At 41.9% G+C, this 19863-nt stretch overlaps 1 protein-coding gene across 2 annotated transcripts; it reads left to right on the top strand.

The window, feature by feature from the left end:
• Positions 1-60: 60 nt before the first annotated feature.
• On the top strand, positions 61-13907 carry matk (megakaryocyte-associated tyrosine kinase). 2 transcript variants are annotated; one of them, XM_040052608.1, is made up of 13 exons: positions 61-240; positions 381-478; positions 2846-2959; positions 3062-3177; positions 3520-3739; positions 5079-5172; positions 5315-5380; positions 5484-5583; positions 5746-5830; positions 6601-6674; positions 6823-7018; positions 7202-7288; positions 12384-13907. In XM_040052608.1, exons 2-13 carry the CDS (start codon positions 470-472, stop codon positions 12597-12599), a joined length of 1377 nt encoding a protein of 458 aa, XP_039908542.1. In that variant the 5' UTR covers positions 61-240; positions 381-469; the 3' UTR covers positions 12600-13907. The 2 variants fall into 2 exon arrangements, with proteins under 2 accessions (XP_039908542.1, XP_039908543.1); XM_040052609.1 differs by lacking the exons at positions 61-240; positions 381-478 and adding an exon at positions 485-1081.
• Positions 13908-19863: the final 5956 nt, after the last annotated feature.

Here is a 19863-nt window from a genome sequence, read left to right on the forward strand (position 1 = left end):
GCCGTGTCTCAAACTGCGCTTTCCTAAATATTGAGGAAGTGGTTCACGCGGACATTGAGCGCGCGCCACCGCGAGCGCTCACACGGCTCTGAGATGTGAATAAAGACGAGGAGCGGCTGCGGACGGGCTGGAGACGATGAAGAAATCCGGCCGAAAATAAGTTTGACGGAGAGTGCCCGCTGAGGAGGCCTGGAGCCTGGTGGTTTCTCCTGCTGAGAGGCTCTCCCCAAAGAGCCGCAGGTACTGAAACATTTATGCCGACGAGGACTCGGACGGACGGCGCTGTCTGGGCGTTCATCTTCTGGCTTTGACTTCGACAGAGGCGGATTTATCGAACAGCAGCTTTGAATTGTACTGCATCTGTTTGCGTTTTATTACAGGACAGACGGCGCTTTTTATCTTTCCTGGCTGTTCGGAGACCTTGTTTGCTCGGCCAGGTGTTCAAAGAATTATCCAGCCAGCCCTGCTGATGGCAAAGGTACGTAGTGCAGATGTGTGCAGCTGTATTTCAGATTATAGGCTAACGCTAATGTGATAAAGTATTTACTAAGTACATACTTCAAAGTACTCATGTCTTAATCCAAATTTACACCCGAGTGTCGGCTTTATTTATACAGCACATTTAATTACACGTAAACCATAAAACCACAAAACGTGAAGTCTGGCAATAAACCAAACAAGTAGGATACAAGTCAGCACAAACACACAGTTATGAACTGTAAGCCTGTCAGAATTTAAATCTTTTGAACCGTAAACACAGATGTAACTGACCTCAGATCAGCAGGCAGCTTGCGCCAAATTACCGAAAGCGCCCTCAGCTGAGATCTGATTCTCGGGACAGTTAAAAGATCTCAACCTGCTCAGGTCTGACTGCGCAACTCGGAGATGCACTGGTGGCCAAACCCTTTGAGTGCGTTATGAACTAATAAAAGGTTTTTTTTTTCCAATAAAGTGACTTCAGCACTATTTTGAATTCTATATGTGCGTGTAAGGATTCAGGACGCGCTGAAGTAGTCCTGATGATTCTGATACTGCTGCAGATACAGAGTTCTGCGGTATTGCTCCACGGGCAATTTTCTCAGTGAGTTTAATATGAGATTTTTCTAATTTTTGATATATATATTTTAAAAATGTAACATGCAGTTCCGTTACAAATAATGTTATGGACTTTATTGTGTTTCACAGAAATAGATGATAAATATCAGAGCTGGCACCAGCTCATCGCCGACTCTGTCACTAAATCTGCCATAACATTGAGTCAGTCTGATATCAATCTCCGTTTGAATGAGGTCAAGTTGGCAATCACACGCAATGCGTTCCTGGTAATACAGCCGTAAACTGTGACAAACTGTCAGAAGTCACATATCTGTTACTGTCTACGTACACAGAAAACCACATTTAACTTCTACACTTGTTTCTCAGCATCCTTCCTGTTCTGTAGGAATATAACCTGAATACAACCAGCTGGCACTCAGTCGCTGACTCATTCAAACTGACCGCAACATGTTGAGAATCTGTCTGCATTTATAATTTAAACAGCAGTTATTCAACAGTCTCCCAGAGAATGAGTCCAAGTCAGACTGCGACTGTTTGCAGAAAGGTTTCCTCCTGTCAGGCGACCTGTGCAGTTATCTTGCGATCAACTGGATGAATGTGACAAATTTAAGTACAATCAGCACAGATATCTATTTTTTTAAATTAATGAATCTGTCTAATTGTTTATGCAAGGTGTTGTCCTGTTTTTGCTTGTATGACTGAGCCATTAGTTTGCTTTGAATTAGGACGTTGGCTTTGTCAAGCCAAATGTGTCCAGGAATCTTTTGGCTTTAATGTATTAAACAGCATTAATCGATGTAAAACCTTTGGAAATATCAGGAACTTGCATGAAGGAACAGAGAATCACATGTGTCCTTTTACATTAACAATACTGCCATTAAAACACTTCAATAGTCATGATTTTAACCTTATTTGAACAAATGAACAAAGGCAAGATGGAAATACTGGCAGTGCAAAATGTCAGAGTTCATATTTATTCAGGGTGGGGACAGAAATGATACATCATAATGTGGCAATATTGTATCAATACAGGGACACTAAATGTTAATATTTTATTAGACAAAATTAAATATTCTGGGAATGCTACGGACAAGACTTCTCATCTCATCCTGAGATGACGTCAACCGAGAAAACTTAAATTTCTTAACTCATGTTTTCTCTACCTTACCATGCAGTGTTTCAAAAACGATGCTCATATGTCACAAACTCTTCGAGAACTTGATGCGTAGGCTATCATTCTCCCCCAAACGGAGGGAGTCTGTCATCGTTTCCATTTGTTTCTCTGTCTGTTTGTTCGCAGTCTGTCCACAGTTTTCAAGATATCGTTCTCAGATTTTGCAGATACCAGTAGCAGATCATAACATTTAATTCTGATGGAAATCAGGCAAAGGTCATTGGTCAATAAAAGGAAATCAGTTGATCATTTCATGGAGGTCCAATATTTGTCGCCGGTGGATATATTTACTAAAATTCTTGGCCAAAAGATCCGACCTCCAAAAAAAGGAAATTCTCATTTTGTTGGTGTATTTTTTACGCCGACCAGAATAAAGTCGACAACCAACCACCAAACCAAGACGGGCTGTGGGTGTCCAAAAGAGATGTGTACAAATGCTTTGGTTTTATGCTGGTTGTTCAGTGGTCTCACAAATCATCACTACGATACACGACAAGTAAAAACGTACAATAACACGTGTGAGTCCTAAAACAGCAAGTTTAGCAAAGCAAACTCAAAGTGTGACTCACAGTCATGGGTCAGTGCCCTTCTCATAATTTTCCTTTGCCTCCTTAGATGAGTTGGGCTGCCGGTACTCAGTGTGTAGCCAAGGGGGATCACAAAAAACCCAAACCTGGAGAACTGCTGTACCGCAAAGGAGACATCCTCACTATTGTTGACACAACCACGGTACCGTCACTCACCGTCATGTTTTACAGATGCTGCAGAGCTTTAGAGGATTTTTATTTGGAAGAAACTGAAACCGATAAAGCGAACTTTGCTCTTTTCTAGAAGAAGGGATGCTACAGAGCCAGACACAACACCACAGGAGAAGAAGGAATCATCAACGCCACCAATGTGCGTGAAAGAGAGGCTCTGCGAGTCGACCCCAGCCTCAGCCTCATGCCGTAAGTCACCTTGTTTTTCTCTCACATGAAGGTACCGAGGGCTCACGTGGGTGTGTTTCCCCCTTGTTTTCACAGCGATCACATGCAGTGTGATGCTCGTCTCTTTATTTAGTTTCCATTGTGGTCAGCCCTTAACTCGTGATCACACATCTTAGACATGCAAACAAACACGGTCTCTGGAGTATTCACCCCAAGTTCCTTTTTTAGAGATGTTAATACCTGAATGCTTGATAAATGTATGTAACCACTTCCTGCCTGTTGAGTTTAAAAATGTCATATTTGGCATTACGTTCACGAGGAACGATTAGTTTATGCGACTCAGCGTGCGTTGTCTTTCCTCAGCTGGTTTCACGGAAAGATCTCCGGTCCAGAAGCTGTGTCTAAGCTCCAGCCAGCCGAGGATGGCCTGTTCCTGGTGCGAGAGAGCATCCGTCATCCTGGCGACTACGTCCTGTGCGTGAGCGTCTCCGGAGAGGTCATTCACTACAGGGTCATTTATCAGGACAACAAGCTGACCATCGATAAAACCCAGTATTTCTACAACCTCATCGATATGATAGAGGTAGGAGGAAATGAGCTCACTGGACACGTTTCTGTTACAGATTCTGTTTAACGTGGATACGACTCTTTATATGTGAAAGAGCTACATGTAGTTTATTAAGTCCACCTTCTGACAGATCCGCCTGCACTCTCTGCACCGTTTATCGATTTACAACATTCAAGATCATTTAATTATCATTATGCAATGCAAGGTTGCACAGCTGGAGGTGCAGATCCAGCCGCCCTAAAGTGCATGCAGAATTAAAATTGCCTTGGGGGTTCAGCTAGTAATGCTTATGAAATTATCTGGAAGGAGGACACAAGCTTAACCGTCCACTCATAATTCAATTCATGCGTATCCTCCTTCTCCCCAGGGGAAAGTCACCTGACTGGCTTTCTGTTCAGCTTTTTTTTAAAATAAAAAATTGGATGATTTCCTCACTCCAGCCTTTACTTTCCAAAATAAAGAGCCTGCACTTGAGGGAAACAGTAATGTGGCACTGCCAGTGTTCCTAGTTAGCACCAGCTAATTAGCTTTGACCACAAAATAAGGGCGATGGGAATGCTGGCAAGAAAGGAAGAGAGAGAGGAGTGCTATCAAAATCCCCTAAGATGAGAAGAACGTGTGCACCAAAATTCATTGCAGTATTATTGTCTCAGTCTCTGTTTAATAGACACTGCAGGCCTGCTGTATTCAAGCTGTTTGTCAGCCTGAAGCCTCATCAGTGTATCATCAGTGACAGCAGAGGAAAAATATATTTAGTTCTCGTGTCAAAATCAGGATGAGATAATCAAATTCAGCCCTTTTATGGTTTATCAGCATTGAGCCGGTCTTTGTGTGAGGGTGCAGTCAGAGTTTGGAGACTCCACAGAGATGGCAGCGCTCGTTCAGCAGCTTATCAGAGAGCTACAGATGGCTCCAGGCCTGAGTCAGACCAGCTGACTTACTCCTGCAGGAAAAGGAAGGACGGCCAAATATTTGAGCTGGATTGTTTGTCCGGTGCTCATAGAGCAGTACGTCACATGATCTATTATATTTGTATAATACGTCGAGTTCAGTGCTGGATTTAATTCGGTATTGCTCTTTGTGGAGTGCCGTCTATTCATAGGACTACCCTTTATGTGTTTGCACTTAAACCTACAGCTGTGGCCAGATTTAGGTTTCCTGAATTACTAAGATGAGTTATTTTTTCACAGCTCTGTGTTCAAGTTTAAGTGAGATTTTTCCATCTTAACCCCCCCCAAAAATGTACTTGATCTTAATGAGTCAGTAATTCACAGGTAAACCAAGCATGATCACATGGGGTGGAAAATAAGATAAAAAGCTGAAATTGTGTTGACTGACTCTTCCATCTTTGCAGTTCTATTCAAAGAACAAAGGCTCGATCGCTACGACTCTTCTGAAACCCAAACAGAAACAGGGAACCAAGTCAGCTGAGTTGGAGCTGTCTAAAAGTAAGTTTAACATCAGTATGTGCTTCCTAAGAAAAGAGGTGAGCTGCTGTGTGGGGATGAGTCATGTACGTGAAGTATTTATAGCGATGATAATGGAAACATGCGTGAGAGGTTATCTTCTTTACGTATGTGCTCATTTTAGATGGATGGCTGTTGGACATTGAGAAGCTCACTCTGGGAGAGAATATCGGCGAAGGGGAGTTTGGTGGTGAGTTTTCGGTTTTCATTTCCCTTTAAAAAGCATCAGGAACGGCAGATAGTTAAAGATGCAATAGGTTGATTAAACGGCGTGTGTGTGATTCAACCTCCAGCTGTTTATGAAGGGGTGTACATGGGCCAGAGGGTGGCAGTGAAGACCATCAAATGTGATGTCACAGCTCAGGCGTTCCTGCAGGAGACCACAGTTATGACGTGAGTCCCAAGATTTCTGCAAATTCTGACAATACTGAAAACAACACGAGTGAAAAAGAATGAATGCATTGTGGTCTTGTTTTAAATGTAATGCATCTGTAAGCCTGCATTTCCCGTTATGCTGCTAAATTCTTATTTTTAACGTGGACTCACTTCTTCCAGGAAGCTGCAGCATAAAAATCTGGTGCGGCTGTTGGGAGTCATCCTTCACAAAGGGCTTCACATTGTCACAGAGCTCATGACTAAGGTACAGCCAACATGTTTACAATTAGCAGCTTATCATTGGCCCCATATATGAAGGAAGACAACAACCACCGGTCGCAGTTTTAGTCAATAGATTACCAAGCAAGATTTATAAACAGCGATATTTGACACGTAGAGCTGGTTCCACCGTTTTGCAGCTGCGTTTGAGAAAGTGAATAAGAGAGATGGTATTGGTGGGGTCCGACCACTGAGAGCTTTCAAAACCAATGATAGAAAATCTTAAACTGAATTCTAACATGAACAGGAAACCAGTATCAGTGATACAATCTTGGTTCTAGCACCAGTTAAAAGTCTAGCTCCAGCATTTTGAACTAGAGAGTGAAAAACAGTGAATTACAAAAGTCAAGCGTAGATGAACCAAAGGCATGAATAACGTGTAAATAAATATTAGGCAACGATAAAGCTAAAGTCAGCATAACTGTGAAAGATAGAGGAAGTAAAACTAGTATGTGAGTCACCGGTGGGGAGCTTCAGGTTGTTTTCTCACAGATCGTTTCATTGATTGTTACGCTGAAAGTTCATTTTCAGGCTGTGCTGGTGTAAATAAACAGCTGGGCTAAGCAACTAAAGATAAACGTGGTGCAAAAAGCTTTTGTGCAGCAGGTGGTGAGGAAACATGAAAACGTCATCGTTTGCAACGTTGGGTCTACTTTGACAGCCTCAGCCTTTCCCCCATATTTAATATGTATGTTTGAACATTACACACTTTGTCTGATTTGACTTTTTTGAGCGCTGCGTGTTTGTCTGTTGCAGGGAAACCTCGTTAACTTTCTCAGGACACGGGGGCGTTCGGTTGTAAACTCTGTTCAGCTGCTTCGCTTTTCTCTGTGAGTGTGAACATCAAAAATGGCCTTTCATTAGCAAAATCTATAGTGTGTGCATCAGTGCACAGATTGTTAATCAGTCTGCTGTACAGCGTGTGTGTTTAATAGTGTATTTTTAATATTTTTTTTATATGTGTGTGTCTGTTGTTAGTGATGTGTGTGAAGGGATGGATTACCTGGAGTCAAAGAAGCTGGTTCACAGAGATCTGGCAGCTCGTAATGTCCTAATTTCTGATGACAATGTAGCCAAGGTGAGCGACTTCGGCCTAACCAAAGTGGATTCCAAGGTGTCAGATAAAGCCAAACTGCCGGTGAAATGGACGGCACCTGAAGCGCTAAAGAAAGAGGTCAGTTTAAGAAGGAATGCACTATGCTCGTCTTTTACATGTTTTTTGGATAAATTCTAAAATATTGCTTATCAAATTAAAGAATCAATCAAATTAAAGACAGGAAGGACTAAACTGATTGAAAAAGTATGTCCTAATAGAAAGCTGCTTTACATTTTGCACATTTTTGTCCTCATCCGGCAGAAATTCAGCACAAAGTCAGATGTTTGGAGTTACGGCGTTCTTCTGTGGGAGATCTTCTCATACGGTCGTCAGCCTTACCCCAAGATGGTAAGTAGCACCAGTGCAGTCTGCTATCAGTGTATGTGTGTGTGTGTTTACAGTGGTGCTTTACACGCATGTTAGTTGTGGTCATTACTCAAAAAACAAAAGTGTTACACATTACTTGTTAATTTTCTTAAAAGCATTACTTTACTTTCACCGTACTCACCAATGAACACGATGAACCTGAGACTACAGTTTTACACACCAACACAAACCCCTGTCAGAATCAGGATGCACCAGTTTTACATGTAAACACAAAGCAAAGATGAAATCCAGCCCACGAAGACACTTTAAAGGTGATTCTACTTTAGAAACGTGAATATGTAGAAACAGCTTGCCTTAGCGTTAGCATGCTGTCTGTGCAGATGCTAGCAAATAGTCAAAGCTGTGTTAGCAGCATAATGGGACTGGTTTGGTTACGGACAGTTTGTATTTCGTGCTCTTGTCTTTTTGTGCAGTAAAAGTGTAATGTCTATGTTGCTGTGTAGATCAGTCCACCAGTTCCTCCTCTGAGCGCACAATTTCAAATCAGCTGATTGTTGTGTTACTGTGTTACAAAAAATTTAATTTGATTGCTCTAACTTTACAGCATGTAGAGAAAAACCTGCTCTCTGAACTCTCTGAACTTGTGCAGTACAGGAAGCTGCAAAGAGCAAACAGACAGATTGTGAAAGGGAGGAACCACGCTGCTTAAACACAGCCTTGTTTATCACTCTAATCCCCGTCAGGTAATATTTGATCCCCGACCTCCAAGGTGATTTGCAACTTAGCAGTTTAGTGAGGAAGACGGGATCAGTAGGATCAGGCAGAATTAAACACAGAGTCCTCCATCTCTTTTCCATCGTACTTCAGGTGGTGTCTTTTTAAACGAACATGATTACCTACCAATTACAGCTTGTTTAACAAATACACGGGTTGATTATTTAAGTAAGTTTGTTTTAGCTTCAATTAAACACTACATCTAATTAGTTAACACTTGGCAAAGAGCACAAACTAACAACGAGAGTGTAATTGTGTCTGTGTGAACTCCACTATGCAGTACAGAGAAAACTCTGCTCACGTTATCTTGAAGACAGCCTCCACTGAGAGGATGACAAGTCTTCATTGCAGGTTGTAAATTGTTATATTTAAGGCTGGTTTACCCACGGGTGGGTTAGGGTCAGATTGATATCAGCAGTGGTCATGTTCATGGTGAACCTCACTATAATGTGTCTGACACTGAAGGAACCAGAACTTTGTTTGTTGCGATAACTGTATCTGTATTTATAGAGTAGAAATACATGAGCTCTGACACAAAGGCTACGTTTACCTACGTGCATTAAATGGTTGAAGACGTCAGTCTTTGCTAAATTAGTAAACACCATTTAGCATGCAGGGTGAGCAGCTTCCTTCACAGTTGATGTGCAGCACATTGGCACTGCTGGGAGGAGCATGTGTCTGACTTAAATATGACTATTGATGTTACAGGTTTGGCGTTTTGGCTATGCTGTGTTATCTGAGCGGCTCTTTTCTAGCTCCTTCAGTTGAATTCGAGGATAAAAGCAAAGAAGAAAGCTGAAGATTGTTCATATATTTAGGGCTGTTCGATGTAACGATATATATCTGATGACGATATAAAAACGTCTATCGTTTCATTTTACGCTATCGTTTGTTTTGTGGTGTCGCAAAATAAACTGTTTACGGTAATATTTGTTCATGGTTCTGATGTCACTGTAGTGGCTGTATATTAATTTCTTAAAGTTCTTAAAGTTTCTCTTATATTTAATATAACCACACTACTGACGGACAAGCGCCTGTTTTTATGCGTTGTCATTAGCAACAACGACGGTAACACCATCGCGTGTCCGCTTGTTTATGTTCCACATAAACCTTTCACAATAAAGCTCAAGATCCTGTTGAGACTTTTCAAAATAAACTGAATCACGTGAAAGATGCAGATTATTTACGGATGAGAATTAAAAAAAGAGCCGCCAGGTGCTAAAAAATAAACCTTAGACTCAAACGTTGGAACAGGCTTTTCCCCGCAGCACGCCGTGTAATAAAAACGGCACCGTTACAACTTATATCTAAAAATGTATCGTTTCATGCATCAGTTAAAACACTCGACTCCAGCTACATGACGCGCAGCTGGAAACACTTCACGCAAGTCGAGCTGCCCGAGATTCACTGAATTTACAGAAAATGTTACATTTTTGTGATTTATATTGTTATCGGACGATAGATGTCTGATATCGGGATGTGAGGTTTTGGTCATATCGCACAGCTCTACATATATTCCCTCTTTTTAGTCCAGTAGTTGTTGAAGTTGTTAACTATTGCCATACTGGCTCGGACATCTTCTGGCTTAACAAGCTCGATGTCAGGACATACTGATGAGAAGTACGTCATTGTTCCCCAACCGAGAACATACTTCTCATTTTCCATGTATGTGTCTGTAACAAGACAGGGAATTGATGTAATACCAGCTGACCCAGTAAGAGCTGTTATAGCCAGTGCATATGGGAACTATGGATAAGCAGAAGACCCACATTTACACTGACCATGAAGTACTTGGTTGCCTCGCGCAGTAACATCTGGAGATCCAGAGGCTACGCCACAATGGGAATAATAATAATAATGAGTAATGAGTCGACTCTGGTAGAAGATGCAGCTGAACTACAGGATGGAGCTTGTGGCCAGACTCAAAGCATCCACACAACCAAGGGCACCACTGCCCCAGCTTACAGATGAACTCACAGACGCTTGCAGACATGAGCACAGCTCAACTCACTATCATCAACACCAGATTCAGTCAAACTAATATTTACCACTGCCACAGAAACCAGAACCACAATGCAGGAGGAAACATCCATGAGTACATCAAGAATCTGTCCCCAAGAGATCGGCTGCTCCAAGAGTACCTCGGGCAGCTGAAAAAAGGCAGCGACAGAGAGAGGTAGCTCAAGAAATCTACCAGTGGCTAGAAAAAGCTGGCCTAATGGACAACACAGCCGGTGCCAGGACGGGCCCAAGACACCAGATCCACGGAGGCAGGAGTCTACCACAACTGACAGGACCCAAGTTACAGGCTGTGCAAAGGTGCTTTGGAGACATTGAACGTATAATAGTGGAATTTAAGATACAAGCTGGGACAGTGTACAGGAACGTCTGTGTCACATACGGATTAGAAGTCCCAAAGTCCTGATGGCAGGTGGTTGAGAACAACAGGGTTAAGGTATTGGGACCTAATGTTCCAGACAAACAAGCAGCTGCTGGTCAGCCAAGCAGACATAGTGGTTGTTGAGAATCCCAGTGAACAGAAACATTGGGTAGAAGGAGCACAAGCTCCATGGGCTGAGGAACATCTGAAGGGGAAAGCCGAGTGGTCAAAACCCGAAAACCTGCTCCACAGCGCTCATGGCTTCAAACTTGGTCAACAACAGGTCTTTCATTTACAGCAGACCTTCCCAAAGTGTGGGGCCCGCCCCCTAGGGGGGGCGCAGTGCTATTGCAGGGGGGGGGGGCAACAACGCTTGGACACTGCTAGCACGGGGCGCCCACAGAAACGCAAAGCAGGAGATGAAGCGTCGCTGAATATGTTTCCAAACCAACTTCATTCTGAGCCAAAGACAAGAAAATATGGTGAAGCAAATCTTCCCTTTGGCTTCACCTGCACAGGTGCTGAGGTAGGTCTCCCTGCAGGGTTGGTCTTTCCTTCGTCGGGAGCAGCGCTGGGCTGTTCAAATCACGGACAAACAGGATCCCACATTCATGATTTTTAGTTCACAAACACTTGTTGTAATGACTAACTACTCCTGACATTTTGGAGATGTTAGCTCTTTATACAGTAAAGTTACAGCCGGATACAAATAACATCAGGCTGATCCTGCCACAGTTTGTTCCCCCTGTCTAAATCACGGACAAACAGGATCCCACAGCTGTTTATGTTTTTGAACCCATTTTGAACAGAGAGGCATTTTTAAAAAAAAAAAAATGTATTGATAGCAATGTTGAACATTATTACACTGGAAAAAAAACAACTACATGTAAAATAATGACACCGTGACGCCTCTGCCTTTGTAAATAGAGGGACAATAACTGCGTGTTTATATGTAAGCGTGTAAAACCTGAAGATAGAGACAAAATACTGTTTATCTGCTATTCTGCAATTCCTCTCATGTAAACAATAACGTGGCGCACAGCGTGACGCGAATAAAGGCACGTACCTTTGACGTTGCCTGATGAACTCTGTATTCCTCGTCCACACGTAAACGCAAAAAAGGAGTTTTAAAAAAAATCTCAGTTTTCGGTGATTCCAAACGCCGTTTACGTGGACGACACAGCTGCGTGTTCAAAAATACCCGTGTAGGTGCGGACGCAGCGTAAAAGAGTTAGTAGTTTATTTTCTTACTACCTGCAGGTTACTTGTATTTGCTTAATTGTTCACTAAATGTTTGAGGTGTGAAATAAACCGCAATTGAGCAAATGTGGGTGTGTGTGGTTGGAGGATGTGTTTGTGTGTGCGCGCACGCGAGGGGGGGGGGGGGCGCGAACATTTTTCTGTAAAACAAAGGGGGGCCCAGCGAAAAAAGTTTGGGAACCACTGATTTACAGTGTTGACTTACGCACACCGCGCCTTTGCGGGTTCCTGACATGCAACGTAAATAGAAACTCAAGCTTCTTTCAGCTTTTGGCTTCTCCTTGGAGGAAGGGCAAGCATGTGGTTGTTTGTCCTCTCTGACCTGCACTATATCAAGATGTGGTTAATTGGCTGATGCACTTGAGGTGTGTCACTTACCTCAGCTGACCCTACTCCCTAAATCCTTCTGCCTCACCTCTTCCCTGACAGCCTGGCCAAAACCTGCACTCCACCCCCACAGTGGTTTTGTTGTTGCTTCACATCAACAGTGCAGGTGTCCGTCCCTCAGTGCTTTAAATACAACAGACAATGATTGCAGTTCTGCATAAAGTGCAGCTATCATTGTTCAAGTTTGGATTGTTTCTTAATATTCTGCAATTGATTTTAGTCACCATGAAAACCCGTTTAACACATTTAATGTATTAATCTTCTGAGGTAATCAGTTCCTATGTCAAACATTTTCCCATTGCTCCTCTGCTTTAGTCTCTGCAGGAGGTGAAAGACAAAGTGGAACAAGGCTATCGCATGGAAGCTCCAGAAGACTGTCCTCCAAGTGTTTACTCCCTGATGAGGGTTTGCTGGGAGCAGGAACCTCGGAAAAGACCCGGATTTCACAAGCTGAGGGAGAAACTGGACCGAGAGATGGAAAAACTCAGCCCGGGCTCTGGGTCAAAGTCTCAAGATCAGACCGGATCTTGATCCTGAATTATTGCCCTGCAGTGTGGGATACAAATACAAGCTGTTGGACCGTTGAGTTTTAGAGCCACAAGAGTTTTACTGAGAGAAAAGACCGTGAACTCTGATCATGAATGTATGTGATGCAAGATGGTTGGAGCCATGACTACACCAAACTTCACCTTTTGGGTCTCGATGGCCTACCTAACCTGATAAACTACGGAATAAACCGTGAAACGCTTGACTTTTGTCACGACAGCTGTTGGATGGATTGCAATAATATTTAGTGGAGATATTTATGTTCCTCTCAGGATGGATTGTTATAATTTTGGTAAACCCTTAAAGCAACACTATGTACATTTTGCAGAGCAGTAACAACAGAGTGGTGTTTACAGGATTCAGCCTGTCTGAGTTTCTGCTTCTTTTATAGCCGGTTGTCAGTTTTAGGGGTTTTGAAAGAATATGTGTACTCCGAGTCCAGATTAAGCAGCTTTCACTGTCCACAGAAAGAGGACAGGAGCTTTCAGGTCACATGTCTAAGAGGACACAAACAGAGAACAAAATATCTGCGCAGGGACGAGACTGTGACTCTGATGTACCTGTAAGGAGCTCATTTGGTTGCTCTTCATTATACAGGCACTGATTTATGGTGCAGTTTCCCCAAATTTGTCATTTTTTCTGAAATTAGGGTCAAATTTTCAGTATTTGAAATACACGAGCATTTACTTCCAGTGGAAAAAGAAAATAACAACTTTAAGATTTTTTTTTAATGGGTGCCTTTGGAGATATTTAAGAAATTCTACTTAGGGACCAAATAATATCTTGGACAAATGCTGTTATAGTCAATTATTGTTACGGGCTAAGCTAGCTTTCAAAAGCAGCTCTCTTATTTATAATCCTATAATCTTATAATATAATCTTATCTATCTTATCTTTTAAGATAACTCCTGAAACACCACTTAATTGGTCAGAGTAATTTTTTTCTTTCATTCTTGTTGATTTTTGTCTTTTAGGCCTTCGTGCATTACTCATCAGCCATTTCAGGTCTGAAGCATCTCTTCTAACTGGGAGTGCATGCCAAACCTGTAAACACAACTCAAGCATATTAAAGAGAAATCCCCAAAATAACGTGATTACAGAGTAACAACAGGAAACCTTCACAACACGAGGAACTCATTACATTTCTTTTCAAAGGGACTCAAGAATTTAAATCAGCAAACAGAAATTAGACCCTAAATTCAGAAAAATCATATTTTTAAATGTATGGAACAACTGCATGTGTTTCTTTCATGTTCTATTTATTAAAGTGCACATATGACCTGTTTTTCACCACGTGATTGTCAGCTGTGATTTTTTTTTAGTTTAGAGATTTCTTGGTATTACTAAAAGCAAATCTTGGAGCAAAATGAAGCCTCTTTTTGGATTGTTGTTGTGTCACACGACCAAATTAAAGATGTCATTTGATTTAAGTCTTGGTAAGCCTGGTACTGTCCCAAGAGACGAATCGCAAATTGAGGCTTGATCCTCCATCTCTTGTTATCCTTGTTATCCTCTGCGATTTGTTCAATCTGCTCTGTGTAACAGGATGAGCAGCAATTTTCTGCGAAAGGATTTATAAAAGAAGCAAATGTTGAAATGTGCTTCCTCTGCTGAGAATGATTTAAACATAATTGAAAGGTTTTTTCACGAGCATCACATGTTTTTCTGCTCGTGTGTGTTTAGGTGTGACTGAGCTTTCATCCAGGTGTCCATATGTCGCTGGGTCAGCTGATACGTTTTTCTCAGAGAACCTAAAGCGTTCTAAGGTGCACGTTCTAGTAACACTTAGCCAACAGCTAATCTGCTGAAGCAGAATTGATAGGGACTCAGCTGTTGGCTTCAGCTGTTCCAGGATAGGGAAAGTTAGGCACACAATACCATGCAGTCCCACATTTTTGTTCCTAACTCTCTGACCTCACATGAGAGCTTGAAGCATTGACTTTCAGCTTTGCACAGTATGCACACTTATGTACAGGCTGCAGTCCTTCAATTAAAACGTAACCATCTCATATTGGGCAAATTAGCTGTAACGCCCTCATATTTCTGTTTGCAGGGCCTTTTTGTCTGTAGTCTAAATTTTGTTTGTATTTGTATTGTATTTGAATTTTCCAGCTTCATTAAGAATTTCTAAAACAAAACAAAAAAACAGTTTTTAAGCTAGAGTGTTAAATATGGCTGTAACAACCGTCAAATTAAATGTCTTTACACATGACAAATCATCCAAATCACAAAAAAGCTGGATAAATGATGAAGTTTCTCCCACTGAATACGCTACGTCCAGATGAACGGAATCAACTTTTTCCTGAACCCTCAACATAAAGATTAAAGCTCTGGTGTCATCACTGCTTCCTTTCAGAATATAATTTGCTGGAATGCACATCAAAAACGAGACACGTGTCTTAACAGTCGCGCTACAAACATTTCTGGGGGCATCAGATTTGTTGCGTATACATAATGTTTTGTCATGTGTGATGCGTTAACATCAAAGGGAGCTGAAGCCATATCTGCTTTCTAACATACACATAGAGCTGGCTCAAAGTCATGCAAATGATAAACAAATGAATCATACAACACAAATAGTTACATTGTTATTAGTAATAGTTTAATGTCTTGCTGTTGTCCCTGGAAACTGTGTGAACGTTAGTCCAGTGGTCTTATTGAATAATATGAATAATATTAATAATGATTATTGTTATTATTACTTTGCATCAACCAGAGACAACATTCACTGCTTTGGTTGCCGGTGTCCCTGCGGCTCCTAATACACTAATAACTTATATGGACGTTTGGTGAATCCACTGGTACTTTTCCATGTGGACTTTAATTCGCCGTGCATGTGTTAGTGAACAATCCCCGGTTTCTGCCCCACCCAACAATCTGTATAGGTGCAGCAGTGTGAAAAGGGATCATGGGGACTGACCTAAGAGGGTTTATCTTGGAGTGATTTAAGTGGATTGTGGTCAGTTCAGATGGTCTAAGGTCAGAATCGAAGCACCAACCAAGCTCCTTGAGCCAATTGAGGTATTAGACATAAGATGCTCTTCATAGAAAACGCTATCATCCTCGCAGCTACAAATTCCAGGAAAACCACTTTTCTCTGCAATTAACTATAACCCCATCCAACCGTGTGCCATCGGGCTCACTGATATGCTTATAAAGTGAAAATATTTTGTTTGTGGTTCTGTGTGTTAGATCATTAACATTTAAACTGGGGGCGATCGCGGCTCAAGAGTTGGCAGTTCGTCTTGTAATCGGAAGGTTGCCGGTTCGAGCCCCGGCTCAGTCTCGGTCGTTGTGTCCTTGGGCGAGACACTTTACCCGTTGCCTGGTGGTGGTCAGAGGGCCCGGTGGCGCCAGTGTCCGGCAGCCTCGCCTCTGTCAGTGCGCCCCAGGGTGGCTGTGGCTACAATGTAGCTGCCATCACCAGTGTGTGTGTGAATGGGTGGATGACTGGATGTAGTGTAAAGCGCTTTGGGGTCCTTAGGGACTAGTAAAGCTATACAAATACAGGCCATTTACCATCTCTGTAGAGTTTTGCTTCATATTTTCAGAAATATTCAACCGCAGCATGGATACGAGCTTCTGTGTTATTCTGTCCATCAGGAGTGCCAGACTCTGAGAGCTGTGATGTTTGGGATAGACAGCCATAGGTCTGGGTGTGTTTTAGACGTTTGGTGATCCACTGGTACTTTTCCATGTGGACTTTAATTTGCTGTGCATGTGTTAGTGAACAATCCCCGGTTTCTGCCCCACCCAACAACCTGTATAGGTGCAGCAGTGTGAAAAGGGATCATGGGGACTGAGGAGGATTCTTTTCCTCCTCAGCAATAATTTCAATCTCCCTGAGAGTGATTGTTGACAGACTGAGTCAAACTGTGATTGTCTTGATGCATTTTCAATCATCCAGGTAAGTAAATCTGCAAAACTTGATTCTGTTCATCTGGACGTCACGTTTTCAGTGTGAGAAACGCGACGTCCACATGAACACAATCAACTTTTAGAGGGTCAAACTGTGATTGTTTGCAGAAAGGTTGTAGATGCAAGCCAGTTGCCCTCCTGTGTTTGTTTGCGTGACTGAACCATTAGCCCACGTTGAATTGAGAGGTAGCTTTGTCAAGCTGAGTGTGTCCAGTTTTTGGTTTTTCACTGAGTTTGCTCAGCTTAACAATTGTCTCAGGATGATGGCACGTGAGGCCTCTTGTTCATAGTATTTTAATTAATATCAATATTTAAAGCTCCTTAATCAATACAATATCACCAGACGGAATATTGCAACACTGCCGTATCCTAAGGAGCTTGGAAAGGAAAGCGTCTGGACTTCTTTAAGTTTCTTGAAGACGTTTCATCCGAGAAGCTTCTTTGCTTCTAAGAGCGACTGATAGAGAGTCCCAGATTTAAGCCCTAGGGGAGTTTGTCGTCCCCACCTCGTTTTCTTTAGGTCAGGGCGAACAGTCAAGTACAGCATCTAAGAAGCTCAAGCTTAGCACAGTCTTTATGCGTCATGAAGTCAAGTTTGCTTCTGAACACTTGATTGCTCTCGAAAAAGTAGATGAGCTTTTGTCATATTTGTCTTCATGATGTTCTTACTCATCGTTTAATTATTTCTCTGCGCACATCTCCAATGAGGACGATTCTCACCTCATGCTTCAGAGATGGCAAAGCGCATCACTTCCTTTTCTAAAATCCACACAAACGTCATTGACTTTTCAGACAAGATTTGTTTCTTCTCCCTTCCTCATAGACACTGTTTGTGCATCACGAATGCTCAGAGGAGCACTTCTCCAGCTTGACAGTAAACTTTTGTCTTCCGTCCAAAAGATGCAAAGTTTTATCTGTTAGGTTTTCCTACACATACTTTCATTATAACATGCTGTAACACATTGATGGTTTGCTGATGTAAATCATTATATCACTTAACATGAGAAATCGGGATAAGCCCGCGCTTATCCTGTGACAGGGGGCAGCTGTAATTCAATTATGAAAATAAGGTTAAGAGCAGCGTCTGTCTCTTGGGTAGAGTCTCACAGTAGAGCTGCTTGCGTGACAAGGATGTTGACAGAGTGAGTGATTAAAACAGGTCTTTTGTAGGGGTTACAATTTGGCTAAAGGTGGATGATGGTGGATATTGTGTGGTTTCATGGAGCGGGCTCTTGGGCCCTTTTTAAAACAGATGCTTATTAAGCAGGAAGGGTCCAAAAAAAGGTGCATTTTTTATGGTGTAAGCTAGTACATTCGGGGGTGTTTTGGAAGAAGCAAAAGCCAGAGGCCGTGTCCTCTGTAACATTACCTACCTGCCTGTTCCTCCAAAGTGTAAGTAGTAGCTTAAACAATGTGTTTAGGGCTACGATTGTTAGCATTTCCAGCTAGCTAGCTGTAGAAACTGAGCATAGCAAAGGAGCTCATCACTAACTGTTTAATCAGAATTTAGAGTAACATTAGCTTAAAGCTTTGGATTTAATTTAGTTTGCAATCGACTTCCAGAGCTCTGAAAGCGCGTCTTCCTTCTGAAAGTGTTTTTATTTTTAAAAAATTTGGAAAGAAATGAGCTGGAAACACCCGAGACTCCGACACAGATTTCAGCAGTTCACTGAACGTAATTGAATCGATTTGCTGAGTACAGGAGTTACAGTAACTATTTCTTCCAGCGAACATTGCAGACAGCTGCCATCTTAAAATGATTGTGTGAAGCAAGGTTGGCTACATAGCTAGCCTGATAGATACACAGATACTCTTCAAAAAACATTTAAAAAGTAAATAAATATAATACAAATTAAGTCAACACTAAATTTTTTACTTCTATTTTTGGTGTGATTCTGAATCGGACTTCAGTTTTTGATGTCATGTGAGTGTCAACATGTGTCAATAAAGATTTTCAAGTTCTTTCATTCAAGATCCAGGAAAAGTTTTTAAATGTTTTTGTGAGCAGTATTTATACACGTGTGTGTGTGTGTGTGTGTGTGTGTGTGTGTGTGTGTGTGTGTGTGTGTGAATGAACGTATCCATGTAAACACTGACTGCAAATAGCAATGGAGCTGACGTAACCATGGAAACACTCAGTAGTCTTGCAGATAGTGGAATTGTAACCAATGAGAGCCAATCACAAAAGGACGCTGTGTGTGTGTGTGTGTGTGCGTGAGTGTGTGTGTGTGCGTGTGTGTGTGTGTGTGTGTGTGTGTGTGTGTGTGTGTGTGTGTGCTAGTTTACTCTCAGAGGTAGACATCTTCACAGGACACATGACTTTACCCTCCTTGTGATACTTCCACATTTGTCCCACTTCCACTCCCTTTCTGGTCCCCTTCCCTCTTTTTACCTCCTGTACTCCCCCTCCTCTCTCTGCCCCCACTCCCACCCACCCCCCCTAACAAGCTGACACTGTTCATTTACAAGTTCGCTGTTTTTACTTCTAATAGGATCACGGGGACTTACACTGTCATCTGATAAAACTAAGCAGCTTGATAACTACACTGCACCTTCTTAACCAATTTATACTCAGTCGGGATAACAGAGAAACTACGTAAGGTCAAAAATGTATTAACGTCATCTCAGGATAAGTTAGCACCTTAGTCTATCATTGCTTTATAAGCTTGTAGGCAGTAAGATTCAGTCTTGACTCTGAACTAAGAGGAATAGTTCAGAGAAAATACATTTCCTTTTTGTGCGTCAGCACTTAATTTATGGGTTTAAATCTATATGATTATTTGTGTTGTTTAAAGGCGGCTCTAATATTCTGTTATTACACCGAAACTGAATCTCTGCCATGGACCCTACACTCTTTGGCCTTGTTTAGATAACATGAGTGAATTATGGGCTGAAAACATACCTTTTCATTTTGTTAATGCATTGGCTACAGCAGTACTACAGCAGTACTACAGCAGTACTACAGCAGTATTACTGCAGTACTTCACACTGTGCACTGCAGTGGTGAGGTTACCCTGTCAGTGGTGTTGAAAACTTACAGCTGGCACTGTCAATCAAAATCAGCTTCAAAATTACAGATTTTTTAATTCTACTCATTCTTCCTTGACAAAAACTAGATTACCCACAATGCATCTACACCTCTTTGGTATCCTGCTAGTGGGAGAGTAAAAAATGTTGATCAGTTCACTTGTCTCTTACTTCTTGCTGTCTTCACCCCCACGTTAACTTCCCTGATGTCCAGAGGTGCGAAATAATGAAGTGTAAATGCACTGTAACTGTTAGGTAGAGTTTCCAGTGCCCATGATTTACTTGAGCGTTTATTTTTACTCTT

This window comes from Simochromis diagramma, unplaced genomic scaffold (genome assembly GCF_900408965.1).
Source record: "Simochromis diagramma unplaced genomic scaffold, fSimDia1.1 OVJJ01000419.1, whole genome shotgun sequence".
NCBI lineage: Eukaryota > Metazoa > Chordata > Actinopteri > Cichliformes > Cichlidae > Simochromis > Simochromis diagramma.